The sequence below is a fragment of the Dermacentor andersoni genome, chromosome 1 (assembly GCF_023375885.2).
Source record: "Dermacentor andersoni chromosome 1, qqDerAnde1_hic_scaffold, whole genome shotgun sequence".
NCBI lineage: Eukaryota > Metazoa > Arthropoda > Arachnida > Ixodida > Ixodidae > Dermacentor > Dermacentor andersoni.
In genome coordinates, this window is record NC_092814.1 from 199,425,220 (window position 1) to 199,440,936 (window position 15,717).

General features: G+C 43.1%; 2 protein-coding genes across 4 annotated transcripts in view; one reads left to right on the plus strand and one right to left on the minus strand.

The window, feature by feature from the left end:
• Positions 1 to 9,780, plus strand: part of mRRF1 (mitochondrial ribosome recycling factor 1) — a 41,981-nt gene extending 32,201 nt beyond the window's left edge. For both annotated transcript variants that reach the window (XR_008609060.1, XM_055062944.2), the window contains one exon: positions 9,636 to 9,780. The gene's annotated coding sequence lies outside the window, so the exon portion shown is untranslated. The remainder of the gene's footprint in view (positions 1 to 9,635) is intronic.
• Positions 1 to 15,717, minus strand: part of LOC126547220 (phytanoyl-CoA dioxygenase domain-containing protein 1-like) — a 28,746-nt gene that overhangs the window by 11,022 nt on the left and 2,007 nt on the right. For both annotated transcript variants that reach the window (XM_050195118.3, XM_050195119.3), the window contains exons 2-8: positions 9,845 to 9,988; positions 9,678 to 9,753; positions 9,553 to 9,600; positions 5,755 to 5,810; positions 5,605 to 5,667; positions 5,505 to 5,526; positions 5,297 to 5,425 (exon numbers count right to left, since the gene is read on the minus strand). In XM_050195118.3, coding sequence (XP_050051075.2) covers positions 5,297 to 5,425; positions 5,505 to 5,526; positions 5,605 to 5,667; positions 5,755 to 5,810; positions 9,553 to 9,600; positions 9,678 to 9,753; positions 9,845 to 9,988 — 538 coding nt within the window. The remainder of the gene's footprint in view (positions 1 to 5,296; positions 5,426 to 5,504; positions 5,527 to 5,604; positions 5,668 to 5,754; positions 5,811 to 9,552; positions 9,601 to 9,677; positions 9,754 to 9,844; positions 9,989 to 15,717) is intronic.

Here is a 15,717-nt window from a genome sequence, read left to right on the forward strand (position 1 = left end):
TCTACGGAGCGGAGCACATGGATCTCAATTCTGAAACTTTATGGGTATAAAGTTCCCATAAACTTTTCATGCGAAAGGTGCATTGACATTTTCAAAGTCATGCTTTAAATTTTCAATTCCGGAACTTTGTGGGTTTAATGTTGTTATAAACATTTGACACCAAAGGTGTACTGACTTTTCATAAGTCGTACCTCAGACCATACAACAAGACAAGCCAAATCAACATACTATCAGACAAGTTGACAAAACCACGCAGTGAGGTCTGATGAGCTAAAGTGTTGTAGTGGTTCCTTTTTGCTGTCATATGTCAAAGAATAATATCAACATTTTTTTTCACCTGCGCCAAAGAATCCATGTCAAGACACTAAAGCCAGCAAAGGTAGCTACGTTCTTATTTATTTTTCTACTTTGACTTTTATTCATGAGGGCACATTGAGCCTCTTCGATTTTTTTTGTTCTGGCTACCCGTGGGCTGCCAGAGCCAGCCAGAGCTCATGCGTTTTTCTTGTGTTCCCCGACCACCGCGCGGCGCACTTTGATGCACATTCGTTTTTCTCTGGCCGAGTGGATTTTTGCCTGGCAAAGTTTTGGACACTTTCTGGCTAGCAGACGAGAAAAGGAAACAATGCATGGTCACTCACTGCCATCACTGCGGGGACTCAACGGATTGCAACGCGTTCGCTTGAGCACAACCTCTCCGGAAAATTATGTCTCACCAGTGTAAGATACTGAGCAGTATGCGTACGGTTCTCTGTGGACAAGTGTCTCATGTTTTCTTAGATATTCCTTCGGCAGCCACATTAGGTGCTTAAAGTAGGCATTTGATTGTGGCCAACATGCTCTCTTTTGCGTTTTTTCATTTCCATGCCCCTGCCCCACGAAATAAAGACATTGTCGCATAGTAAAAGCTTGATTTTGTTACTTCATGTTTTGCGGAAAGTAATGGGTCATGGGACGCTTCAGTTGCCGAATACTCCTACATTATTGCGATAGCAATTATATGGACACTCCAGGTGCATTCCTGCCGTCGCCATCGTGTTCGCCATCATGGGGGGGGGGAGGTTATGGATAAGCCGATGATGGTGGCTTAGTCTTGTGTGCGCAACAAAGAAAAGCAGGGAGGAAGCGCGTCGCCTGCTGCTGCGCGTGTTACATCAGAGGGTGTGGAGGGAGGGAGGGAGGGGGGGGACTATGAAACTGTGGTTGCACAAGATGTTTGTTTGCCTTGTTTGATGCATTATATACAGTGACTTTTTCTCAGATACGTAAATTTAATGGAGGCTTATCTGTATATTTAAACATCTTGTTGCGAGGTTTTGTGTATGCGTGCAGTGAACTTTGTTTCCAGTGGCACTTTTTTTCCCTTATCAAGCTGTATCTTCGCATTTGTGTATTCCATTGTATCTTCCCATTTCTAATGTATGACGGCGAGTCAAATGAAAGTGAGCCAACCAACCCCGTGCATTAATGGTTCGGTTCATTATGTGCGAGGCGTGCGCGTAGCACAGAGGTATCTCTCATTTACAAAAGTGACACGCAGGTGTGAGGGTAAAGGTTCTTAAATGCTCTCATACACTGGGTTGAACATAGTTGCGTGACATAATGGACACTCCAAAAGTTGAACAGTGCGGTGTTGTGAGGTTTTTGAGAGCTTAAGGTGTTTCCCAAAAAGAAATTAGTCACCGTATGGCTGCTGTGTACGTTGAACATTGCATTTCATTGGCCACTGTGAAGCATGGGAGCATGCTGTTCAAAGAAGGACGTGAAAGTTGCAAAGATGATCCAAGACCGGGCCAAATCCACCGTGCAATCACCCTAGCACAATTCCAAAGGCTGATTGATTGATTGATTTTATTTATTTATTTAAGATACTTTGAAGGCCCGAAGGCATTGAAGAAAGGAGTGGGTGAACATAACAAAAAAAAATTGTGCAAGATACAAAGACGTATTCAAGGTGGCGTTTCATTAATGGTGGTTTTGAAGGTGTCGATATCCAGGATGGCTGCAACGGTGGCGGGAAGGTGGTTCCAATCTTTGATTGTGCTAGGCATGAATGCATTACTACAAAGTTTAGTACGTGAAGATGGCACATTAACTTTGAAACTGTGGTCAGAGCGAGATAATATGTATGACAGTTGGGTGATAAGCTGTTCTTTCAACAAGGGGTTGTGGTGGTAGATTTTATTGAAGAGCGAAAGGTGGAAGCATCTACGACGGAAAGAAAGTTCTGGCAAGTTAAGTGTTGTTTTCATTGAGGTAACGCTAGCATATCGGGAGTAGTTTGATAAGATGAAACGCGGTGCACGATTTTGAATGGCTTCTATGCTGTTTATGAGTGTAATGTTAGCCGGGTCCCAAATGGCACATGCGCATTCTAGTTTGGAGCAAACTAATGTTTTGTAGAGAGTTAGTTTCAGTGACGATGGTGCAGATGAGAAGTTTCGGCGCAAATAGCCCAACATGCAATTGGCATTGCTACATATAACGTCGACATGCATGTGCCAGAGAGCTGATTAGACAAGAACGGAGGATAAGCGTTGATGAACTGGCAGAGCGTGTGAACATCAGTCATGGTTCGGTTCAAACTATAATCCATGAAAGTCTCGGCTATCGGCTATTGTGTGCACAATGGTTGCCCAAGATTAGGAACCACCGCCAGAAGACTTGAGAGGTTTGGCGCTGCCTTGACTTATCTGATCTGGTATCACAATGAGGGTGGCTGCTTCTTGTCTGCAATTGTGACTGGGGACAAATCATGGTGCCACTATTACGAGCCTGAAACACTACAGCAATGCTTACAGTGGAAACATTCGAATTCACCACCCCCAAAGAAAGCAGAGGCCGTCATTTCCGCCGGAGAGGTGTTGTTAACCTTTTTTTCGATCGTCAGGGGCCATTACTGATCGAATTTGCTAAACCTGGAGAGACTATCAATCGTTTCCGATATTGTGAAACACCGGATCAGCTGCGTGTTGCAATCAAGAACAAACGACATGGAAAATTGACGAATGGGGTCATCTTGCTCCAGGACAATGCTCATCCCCATGTCGTTGATGTGGTTAACACAAAACTGGCAAAGTTGGCAAAGTGGGAAACGCTGCAACATCCGCCATACAGCCAAGACCTGTCGCCTTGCGACTTCCACAATTAGGGGCGATTGAAAAAACAGCTCAAGGGAACCAGATTCGTGTCAGACGATGACTTGAAGGAGTCAGACTTTTTGAAGCAGCAACCCAAGAAGCTTTATGAGACAGGAATCACGCGGCTCGTTAATCAGTGGGACAAATGTCTAAAGGCTCATGGAGGCAACTTTTAAATAAAGTACCCCATTTGTCATATATTCACATTGGCTCACTTTCATTTGACTCGCCCTCGTATATTTAGCAGAACTCCTGCTTTTTATATGAGCTCTCTGTTGCAACTATGATTTCGGTGCAATTACTCACGATACAAGACCAATGACAGCTGCTCCTGTGCAATGCATTGGAACAAATGACAGCGTCATTGAGATTTTTCCCTGGCCGTTGCATATGTACAAAAATGTAAACAAGGTTCTTGACTGATAAAGTTTCATTAAAACATTTGTCCTCAACTTGTTCATTTCATGGCCTTTACATTTTTCATGTCAGCGGCATGCACTGCTTTGCTGGTTTCGAACTGATATAGTTCTAAAGTTCGTGTGATATTTTCTTTACTTCTTAAATAGACAAAAAACATGGAAGCATTGATATCAGTTATTTTGGGCACAATTTTTGAAACATACGAGTATATTCTCTTATGAAAAAATACATATTTTACTTGTCTTGACACGGCGTAGCGTTCAATAATTCGTTTGCAGCATCTTTGGCAATGACAATGCAGTTATTATATATTATTAATGTATTTGATCCGTCGACAAATTCTATAAGGAGGAGGCCGAGCTGCAACATGAGCCCCCCCCTCCCTTCCTGCCGAACAAAATTTCTGGCTATGCCACTGCATGGCACCCATCATGCCAAGACCTTTGACCTGCCCAAAATGTCTTGAATGGTTGTGCACACGTTGCTGTTTGATATGTGCAATTCCATGGCAATTTCAGACAAATCACCGATTGTTCATGAAAAGGCTTTCAGCTCAAGCTGAATTATCCAAATCTATCCACACAGCCGCGTTTAAACTCGTTCAACCAAGTTATAGCATACAAAGGGATATTAGGTGCTATGCGCATTCTACTGTGAATTTATTTGATGGAACTCCCTTGTTTTCACAAAAACATTATCACACTCTGGTACACAAGCTTGATATTGTGGGAGGACATTATGTTTAAGTGGCTGATGTGGAACAATAGCTGAATTGGAAGACTACTGTGACCATGTTTGGCTGGATAAATGAGCTGGCCAAGAGATAGACGTAGTATCCGTCTGACTGTTGGTGATAGTATCCAAGTTTCAATACTTCTTCAAAAGGCACAGCGCGACTGAGATGGAGATGAATAGACACAAAACCACATCACAGCACTTGTGATGTATGTTTTGTGTTTCTTTGTCTCTGTCTCAGTTATGCTGCGCCTTTTGAATAGCTATGAACCAACTCGCCCAAATCATTTTACTTCAGTACTTCTTGATCATGTTTCATATGAAGTGTAGCATGTGCTCAGAACTGTTGGAATTGGCTATGCAAGGACCATGCATATTTTGAAGAAGTTGCTACCAAGGAATCAATTTGTGCATGCATCGCATACAAGTGATGTAGAGTTTCAACGTGTTTGATAGATATGCACAAGACCAAGAAATGCTGCCAGAACCTTTCACAGGTTATGTGAAAGTAATTTAACAAACTCACATGCATAAACATTTATACATTTATGAACTTATGAACTTATGTGGAAGTAAGTGCCAGCTTGATATAAGTACAATTTAAAAGTGCAAAATAATATTTCTTTGCTCTTAGTATGTCTTACAGTAATGGATGACTAATCTTTTGACCATTCTTGCATTTACTAGGAGTCTCAGCAGCTAAAGTGATTCAGCTGTTGTACCCGCATTTTTTTATTTATTTCACACAATAATGTAGTTGTACAGTCTTTTTGTGTGAGACAGCTTCGACAGAATTTGATTATTTTTTCTTGTTTTAGATTTTGCCATATTTTGCATGTCATCGCTATGCTGAAAATGTTGTGCAAATCGGCACATACAATTAATAATTACATTACCTTACTTGGCACAGAGTTCATGAGGGTTCATTCATGCAGTCATGTGAGCATGTGCACAGACACAAAGCAAATTGTATAGTTAGAAAGGACACTTTTTTTGCTTACTAGTATTGTGGGATCCAGGAATATACCAGAGGCAACCATTCTCCAGTGTGGCGTCTTCCAGTGGGAACCAGAGGCCAATCAGCTTGTTTGGCTCAGTGTACAAGAATGTTGCATCCTGGTGTGCTGTCACTAAATAACAGGAGTGACAGCATTCAGTTTCCTGGTCTGGTGGTTAGCCTATCTTATCCTTGAACCTATCTTATCTCACCTTCGCCTCCAATTTCTGGGTTCTGGAAAAAGGAAGGCAAATCAATGTTTAGGCAATGCCACCATTAATTGTAACTGCATCAATATAACAAATATCATACCTTGAAAATGTACATGCTCTGAACAATGCATGGATCCTTGAATCCAATTTCTTTAACCAGTGCCTGAAATGAAACCATCATGTTTAAAATCTCTGGGTCTGGTTTTTTTTTTTTTTTTTTCAATGCAAGATATGTTTCCGATGTGTATACCTTCACTTTGGAGCTGAAGGAGATGCATCTGAAAACAGGATTCAGCCAGTGCAAAGCTGAAAAATTCAAGTTTGGTTTTATACCAGCCATGCACATGCACATACAGGGTGTCCGATGTAACTTGTCAAACATTTTAGCATATGCGAGTGCCACGTAGCTGGATAGAACCAAGGTAATGTTGTTAGCCGTTGCTTGTAGCAAGTCAGACTATTCTTTTTAATTATGCCCAATTACATAATTAGTTGTTAATTAACTTCTGAAATATTATAATAAGAGAAAAATTGTCAATCGGGAAATTGTAGGCCATCATGAAAAATTCTCAATCCATCTTTCTGTTACTCAATATGTACTACATAAAAGTTTTTTCACAGCCTGAAAGAAGCGCACAAAAGCACGGACACTAGTCGTGCGGAACTTTCTCGTGTTTTGCAAGCTTTCTTTAATGCTTGAAAAAAACTTTTATGTAGCATGTATTGAGCAACAGAAAGATGGATCAGGATTTTTTCACGATCACCTATAATTTTCTGATCGACAATTTTGCTCTGATTATAGTATTTGAAAAGTTAATTAATAGGAACTATTTATGTTATTAGGCAAAATACAAAACATAGTCTGACTTGCTCCAAGTGAAGGCAAACAATGTTAGCTTGGTTCTGTTCAGCTACATGGCACTCGCATATTTTTAAACTTTGGCACAAGTTACATACGACATCCTGTATATGTTGGATGGCACTATCTTAAATCTGGCCACATACATGTAGGTGCTATTACAGCTGAGAATCTAAAAGATGGAGTCACATTGTGGTCTGCTGCAAATGCATTTTCTTAACCGAAAAGACATGATGCATCGTGCAGATAAAATTAGCACATATGGTCACATTTCAGAAATAGGTGCTAATCTTTGTGTAACCTGCTGTTAATCTGTTGTTTAATTGTGCAGTTAGAAATATAATTATTGTACTTGTTTCCTGAAGATTTGATGTACTTGTGGAGATAAAATGTTGCGCACATGGGCAATGAGGGGGCTTACAGGGACAGTTGCTGGGCATAAGTTTGACCACCTGTAGTTCATTGGCACGTGTTAAAGTTCCAGTGCATGAGAATTTTTGCATTTTGTCTGTCTATATACAACAGCCAGATATCGAGTCTAAAACCTTAAAACACAGTGGGCAGAATTGATTACAGCTTTTAATCGACCATCAACTTTTTGTCACTACTATTGTCACAATCATCTTCAGGCTGTTTAAAGGGCTACTGATACAATATTTCTGCCCAATCATTTTTTTTTACTTAATTGAAGGTCCTAGACCTCTAAATCCTAGAAAAAATAGTGACAAGCCTCAGAGTGTTCTAAATAATTTATTATAATGGTTTTTCTACAGCCAGTTTCGGTTTAATTTCCCAGGAGGATACTCTGCTGCAACATCAGGACACAGTATGTGGTCGCGTGGGAACAGGACATTGCGACGTTTTGAGACTTGCTCCTGAAACTTGCTCCAGCTCGCTCGGTCGCCTCGTATGCTGTTTGTTGTGAGGGCCGATGTAGCAGCATTGCAGACGACCAAGCGAGCTGAACCGAGCATCAGAATGTCACAATGTCCTGTTCCCACATACTGTATCATGACGTCACGACGCAGTATTCTCATGAAAATGAAACCGAAACTGACCATAGAAAAGCTATTATATTAAAGCATTAATCATGTGCATAGACTTGTCAAATTAGTCTAAGACTTTCATTTAATGCAAGAGAGAAATAGTAGAAAATATTGTGTCAGTACCCCTTTAAGAACACCACAGTACAAAGGTCTCTCCCAGAGGTTTCCTGTTGCCCTTGTCCTGTATCGATTGAGCCCACACTATATGCACACATTACCTATTCTTAATGCTCCATATTATGTGGAATGTGGTGACTTTGACCTGCATAAGATTTTTAATTTGAAAAGTTAAGAGCTCTGAGACAAAACCTTATGGTGCACTTTTCTTAACAAGAACTGTCAGCTGATAGATATTTTGATGCTTCAAAGAAGGAGTGCCAATTATCCCCTGTTAAAATTTCCGACTGAAATTTTCTGCCAGCACATCCAGTCTTTCTTTTTTTACCCCCACACTGGCCTGCCATTTGCTGGTTTTCTGGTTCTCTCTAAATCAGCACATTATAAGCTGCACCACAAGCACTCTGTTGGTATTTCATTTGTAGCAGACAACTGATCTGTTGCAAGGGAATTCACTCCCAATTTCTTAGCCTGTTCTGTGGCTTGGATGAGTGGGGTTCGTCCATGCATTCCTGGTAAAAATGGTCAAGGACAAGCTCAGCTCATCGACAATACCTTTAATTTTTTAGAAATACCATGGACAAGCGTAGTTTCATCATGGCTTTGTCATGCTTTTGGTAGATGTCAGCACACAATCCACTGGGCAGTGCAAGCATGAGCAAATATATTCTTTCTGAGGAAGCAAAACAAGCTGGAAAGTGGGGGTCTTGAAAAATAATCTGGCCATTTTTGGTCTTTAGTAGGACGTTCTTGAGAGCTAGTTGGTTCGTAATTGAAAGAAGGCTAAAACTGCGGGAAAAAAACGAGGACAAGCGGAAGGAACACACAAGACACCATGAGCACCACTGCACTCGTAGTGTGTTGTGTGTTCCTTTTGCTTGTCCTCATTTTTTCACGCAGTTTTAACGTTCCATTTTTGGTCAGAATTCAAGTTAATAGCTTGGCATGGAAAGGGTCAAGCTTTCCTCCATCATGTTATCCAAAGCTGCAAGATTGAATGGTCCATCCTTTTGCCCTATTTTCTTTTTTTTCTCTCTTTTTTTGAGCTTTCTCCTATGAGCCCATATACATATATCCTTTGCGTTCCTCAGATATATTTCTGGGTGACCACCTGCTGTCAGTGCTTATCATGGATGCAGACTGTTCATTCTCCTACCCTTGCATGATGCTGGGTCCAAATGTTATATAAAGCCTTTCAATAAATTTCAGTCGTACAAAGTTTGCATTCGGCACATCGGAATTTTATTTTGTTTGTATTTTTGCATACAGTAAGCTTCACAAAAAACATGCCCCATGTCGATGCATGCCCCATGCCCCAACCCCCCCTTTTTTTTTAAATCTTTATAAAAGTGGCAACCCTACCACTATAGTGTACACTGATAATCACTGTGGCTGCTTTAATTTGTTACATCACAGCTGTAACAAAAAGTGACCAAAAGGGTACGTTGCATGCTGCTGTTGCAGCTGAACCAAGAAATAAAACTTGCTATTCGACACTTCTCCAACTACATTTTAATTAATTTAATTTAATTATGTGGTTTTACGTGCCAGAACCACTTTCTGATTATGAGACACGCCATAGTGGAGGACTCCGGAAATTTTGACTACCTGGGGTTCTTTAACGTGCACCTAAATCTAAGTGCACAGGTGTTTTCGCATTTTGCCCCCATCGAAATGCGGCCGCCGTGGCCGGGATTCGATCCCGCGACCTCGTGCTGAGCAGCCCAACACCATAGCCACTGAGCAACCACGGCGGGGAACTACATTTTCATATTGTGAGTGTTAAATGTTGTTCTATTACTTACAATCATAAAAGAAATAGCACAAATATTATTGGTTTCATCTGTACATAATGTTTTTATCAAAACCTAGCCCAATCGAATGCATGATTTGCTTTTATACCCACAGAATTTTATAGGCTGTACCTTGCAGTGCTGTTTTGCTTACAGCTCTAACTTTGCAGGTGGGTAACCCTAACAAGTCATGCCTACTAGTATATGAAATATTTGTTGCATCTACAGCTTACCATGTCCAATCTTGTTTATGCTCCTTGATTTACTTACAACCAGGTTTCCTGTAATACAGAAAGCCAATTTTCATTCGCCACAGATACAACAAGGCAGGGTTATAGCTAGTACAATTCCATATTACCTTGCTCATCAAATGCGTCCTCTTCGTAAAAGGCCCGAATCTTGTCACCGGACTCCAAGAAGTATGTGTTTCTTTCCTTCAAATAAAGTACATTTTCGCACAACTGGTTAGCTTGTTATTGCTTTATCACAACTCTTTTGACTAGCTACTAACTTTCCTGACATTACCTCATGCTTTTTTGTGCTGAAAACAGTTAGCTGCTCATTGTTGTCTTCCATGCCATCTATTATTTTTTCACACTCTTGCTTCAACTGCTGGACATCACCATCTGATAGAAAGTCAGGTATTGATACCAGGCCTGTCTTCTGAAACTGGAACGTTTTGTAGCATTAAGTCTTGACTCTGAATGTATATACTGACAAGACTGCAATATAGTCTACAGTGCAGACAGAATAACTCTGAGAAATGACTGAACTAGGCCAGTGTACTGCATGCAAGTTAAATGAAATGCTGATTGTGAAGCATAGTTGCCTCTCACTTTTCTGTTAATCTACAGCATCTTTAATGTTGTGCATCTGTGCTGCAAGCTCTTATTATATGCTGATACAACGTAAAATTTTATATTTAGCAATACTGACACCCTAATTGTTGTGCTTCAGTAATTACAGCACTAAGCATGTATGCCAGAAAAAGGTAGTGTCTGCAGCAAAAGATTTGAAAGCTGGGCGAATTAATGAATATTTATATTCAAACTTTGGGTTGCGCATGAAACACACATACAAAGGGAAGAACTAGGCTACCAATTGAGAATTTGCGCTCCTTCGTCTGTGCATTTCGTGTGCAACCTAAGGTATGAATAATAGTAGTGTCTGCAGACATGTAGATAACTAGATAACATGTAGAAAGATAGACCTAGTGGCCGTTTTTTATGGGCACTTAAATGGAACACATGCACCATATGTGGCGGATTCTATAATGCATTAGCATTAAAACAAGACAGCTGAACTCGAAGACATCAAGCAAGATTTTTTTTCACTACATGCTCGTCATCGTGGCTTTTTCTTGCTGTAAGGAAAAGCAGGTGCAGAATATATATGTTGTGTGTATGAGTGTGTGTGTGTGTGTATGATAAATGTTTTAAAAAAACTTAACGGCAGAACTCGTCTCACGATGACTGCCAATGGTAATGCAAATAAGAATCGAGCACTGTAGTGACAGACCAGTGTGAATTGACAGCGTGACAAAGATGGCATGACAAGAGCCAGATGTCGAAGTTACAATGACAATGGAATCACAGCGATGGGATCCTAATGATGGTATGGCAATGAATGCGACAATTACTGTATGACAACAATGCAGTGACGACGATGGCATGACAATGGCATGAGGACGAAGGCATGATGATGAGTGTATTACGTCAGTGGCATGACGATTACTGTATCATGAAGCCTGATTGTGACGAGTTGGATAACGAAGCTGCAGTGATGATAATGGCACGACCAGCCACGACGACATTACAACAGCGGTCTGACAATGGAGGCACAATAGCAACGGACAGCGATGACATGAAAAGGGTGACATAATCATGATTTAATGATGACAGTATGATTACAATGCAATAGCGAAGAAAGATTGACATCAGTGGAACAATGACAGCGGTATGACAACGACGGTGGGACAATGGGATGACATTACTGAAGTGATGACAATAATAACACGACTGTGGGATGACCATGGCATGATGACAACGGCGTGACGATAGTTGGATGACAAAGCTGAAATCACGACACTGTAGCTACCACAACGGCATCATGATCCCGAACACATACCTATAGTAGTTCAATAAGCTATCAGACAACTTTGACCACTGGGTCAGAGTAGAAGGTGTGACGACGACAGCATGACGAGAGTTGGTTCGCGAAGCTGGAATTACGACAATGGAACGACCTTAACGGCATCACGACTAGGAGCACATACCTAGTGGCCCAAACAGGTAGACAAATTGGGCCACTGGGTTGCCCTAGGATGGATGGATGGATGGATGGATGGATGGATGGATGGATGGATGGATGGATGGATGGATGGATAGATTCCCGTCTGGCGTGTCCATATGATTGCTATCACAATAAAATGTCATCGTAAAATCATCTTAAAAAGGTCTAGTGTGATGACATCGCTGCCATGTGCCTTATGCTGTAGGTGCGAAGGTGAGCCGAGAATGATGGTGGCTTGATGCGGTGACATCTTCTCAAGCACGCAAAGAGTCGTGCTCCCATAAGGGCAGGGCTTCGCTGGAGGAGGGGCTCATAGGGTGGCAAACAGTATAGTGTGCGCGCGCGCACACACACACACACACACACACACACACACACACACACGTACCCATGTTGTTTGTTATATGCGAACATTCAGCTTAACCGAGTCTGTCTTAACGAGAGTTCACTGTGCGTGTGCATATATATATATATATATTTTTTTTCGCACATAACAAACAGCATGGGAACATTTGTTTAATTTTCCAGACTAAATGTAAAAAAAATCCGCTTAAAGTGAACTTCCTCACACATACTCTTCTGTTAAGACGAACATTCGGAGTGACCACCACCGCTACCAACCCTGGAGTCTAGGGTGCCTCGTTGCGCCGCGCCCGGGGGAGGGGGGGCGCATCGAGGCACCTTACTGGAGGCCTGCGGTGCACATGGCCCGAGGACACAGGCGAAAACAAAAGGAAATAAAGAGAAGTTGGTGACGTTTTACATCGTGAACACGGGTGACACGCAAGCAATGGGTGCTATTGGCGGCGAGGAGTTCACTGTAATACGTACAGTGAACGCCACTGCGCGCGGTCGCCGCGATGGAATTTCCCGAACCGGCTTCTTACGTGAAAGGTAGGTAAACGCTGAAGCAAACTATGTAAAATATGTTCTTATAGTGTTTGTATAACCAAATGGGGCATAACAGAATGAAGCCTCAATGCAGCGATCGCACAGATTCGCAGCGACCGACTGCGCGTCTGCATGCTCGTCCGCGCACTGTTTCGCTTTCGCCGCGTGCGCGTTTTCGCACCGTGCCATGAGCTTTAGGCCGCAGAATATGAGCATTTGACAGTATACAAGCAACCATTGTTGCGTGGGGGCTATCAGAGCTGTTCAAAAATAATTTCATTGTAGAGACTTGGGCGCCTACGGGGACTGTGATGTGCCTTCGCGACGATTCAATCTTTTGTTTTCTTCTAAATTCTTGGACGTTTCAATATTATTTCTCGAGTTGCGTCGCACTGTATGTTTATCGGTGTTCTCAGCGTGCGATTTCCCCGCTGCTTTTTTGTAATCCAGTGCATTAATTCATGACACAAACATGCATATGCCATGCTTTCTTTATATGTGCTAGTTACCGCTCCCTTTCCACTCCAATGAACTTGCCAGTATCTATTGCATCGACAAGTTCATAGACCAAACCGTCATGACATTTGTCGGGCAGCGGACTCGGGCGAGCGTCTCAGTGCGCGTTTTCCGAACATCGCAGACCCGGCGCCGTAGCAGAAATCTTCCTCGCGTCTGTGCTTGCTGCATACCCGAGTTGTAGCGGATGACTGTTTGCCAGTTTTATGTTTCGCGAGATAAGCTTCACGCAGCTTCTTGTCCTGCGGCTACGTGTGAATAAGGCTGACACCGGGCTCCGTTGCGTACGTCCGGCACTGCGGCACTGAGCAGTAGCCTACCATGTTGCGCGCCTTCAAAGGCAGCCACTACCTATTGTAGTGCTTTCAAACGTTGTAAAGGGGACACACGAAGCGGGAAAATCTCGCCACTAAATGAGGACCGCAGCGTACGAGGGAATTTAAACTCGTTTTCAGCTCGCTTCGGCGCTCCCGAAGCAGCCGACGCGGCCGCTATGCCCACGTAATCCCTAATCACGCCGACGGTGGCGCCAGCTTTTCCAGTGGTGGAGCTCGAGGCCAATAGCGCACAGGAAGCTATCGGCCCTCGGTGCGCCGAGACGCCTACACTGACCGCATCGCAGATCGTATTCAAGACAGGGCTCGCGCGGCCGCGCCATACGCAGCAGCCGCCGGAGTAGAACGCCCCCCTTGTAAATATTCGTTTACTAACAAAATTAAGAAGCATGGTGTTAGCGCGCACAGGCTAGCATGAACACCACACCCGACGACCGCGAACACGCTGTCAAAACGTTGGCGTGAGGAATCGCGGCAGCAGCAGCGAGCGAAGTCACCTTCGTGCTGTCTATCGTTTCAACGCAAAGTGAGCAGCGAGAATACAGCGCACGCAAAGCTACGCGCCATCGGCCCACCTGTAGAGTGTACCCCCCAAAAAATATCGCTTTCAAGATAAAGCCCGCGTGAACGCGCGCGGCCGAAGTACAATGCCCCCTTCGGTACCATGCGCGCGACAGAAGACGGTGCTCCTCGCAGGTTTCGCTTACGGCGCTCCATAAGAACACCACGCGGCAGCCCTCCTGGACATTTCTGTAAGTACTCTGAAAACGAGGGAAGTTTTTTTACTGTCGATATAATATTCTTGGGCAAACTGAAAGCGGAGAATCGTTTATAGACGCTCTTTACCGAATACGTATACCTGCGCGCGGTCGCCGCGATGGAGTCTCCCGAACCGGCATCTTGCGTGAAAGGTAGGCAAGCGCTGTGAGCAAACCATGTGAAATATGTTCTTATAGTGGGCTGTCTGTGCAACTAAATGGAGTATAACAGAACACATGAGGCCTCGATGCAGCGATCGGACGGGTTCTTGGCGACCGACTGCGCGCCTGCATCTATGTACGCGCACAATATTTCCCTTTCGCTGGGAGCGTGTTTTTGCATATCGTGCCGTGAGCTTATTAGGAAGCAGCATATGATCATTTGACAGCACACAAGCAACCATCGTTGCGTGGAAACTGTAAGAGCTGTTCAAAAATAATTTCGTTATAGCTACCGAATTCGACACCTACCAGGGCGACTTGGAATGTCCCGCCGCGATGATTGAATCTTTCTTTTTGTTTTTTTTAAGGTCCTGGACGTTTAAATACCATTATTTCTCAAGTTGCCTCGCACTGTATGTTTATCGGTATTCTCAGGGAGCAATTACCCGCTGCTTCGTTTATTTAATCCAGTACATTTCATTGTTTGGTGCTACACAAGCGTGAGCATATGTCATGCCTCTTTTTATGTGCTTTTTATGGTTCCCTTTCCATTACTGTGAACTTGTCAGTATTTAGCATGTCAACAAGTTCATAGACCAAAACTTCATGACATTAGCCGGGCAGCGCGAGGGCGAGCGTCTCACGTGGCCGACGACGGCGATAACAATTTGATTAGTTCCGGGAACCCTGCCGCTCCTTGGATAGCTTCGGGGTTAGAAAACTCCTGGCATGCTGCGGCATGCTTCCGAGCGCACTTTTTTTCTGGGCGTGAACCGTGCATGTAGTCTGCGCTTGTGCTGCGATTGCGGTTGTGTGTCCGGCAAACCTTAATTGCCGTGGAATGTGGATTACGTTCATGCCAGGATATGCCTAATAAGTGCTGCGTGCCCAATTGCTGGAACAATTACAAATCGGGGCCGAAAAACCATGTGCATGTTCATGTTTCCGCAAGATCATGTTACAGAATACTGGGTGCCAATGCTAAGGCAAAGAAGAGAAAAGCTGGAATTCTGCGGAATAAGGCAGCAGGTTCTTTGTAAATATTTGCACGAATGTTTTGTATCTCCATTGCTAAACTCATTTGAGGCACGTGTTGTAAATATGTGGACTGCGGTATACTGTATGTAATAATGCCTCGAAAGCGAAATTATTCTTTTAGAGCCTAATCTAGACTGGAATAAATGCATGCGTCCCGAATGTGAAGAAGGGCACACCAGTGAAGTTGTCATGAGATATGTGTTTTGGTGCAGTGCAAACATTTTGTTGAAGAACTTTTGTGGTCGCATGAACGGCAAACTCTTTGACGCCGACGATAAATCAAGGCAAAAATTAAGCTACTCTGAAGAAGAGGGCAGCACTGTGACTTTTCAATATAAGCCGTGCTCCCTGTTATCATTTACCTGAAATTCGTTCTCAATCCTAAGGTTGAACCATTTCATTGTTA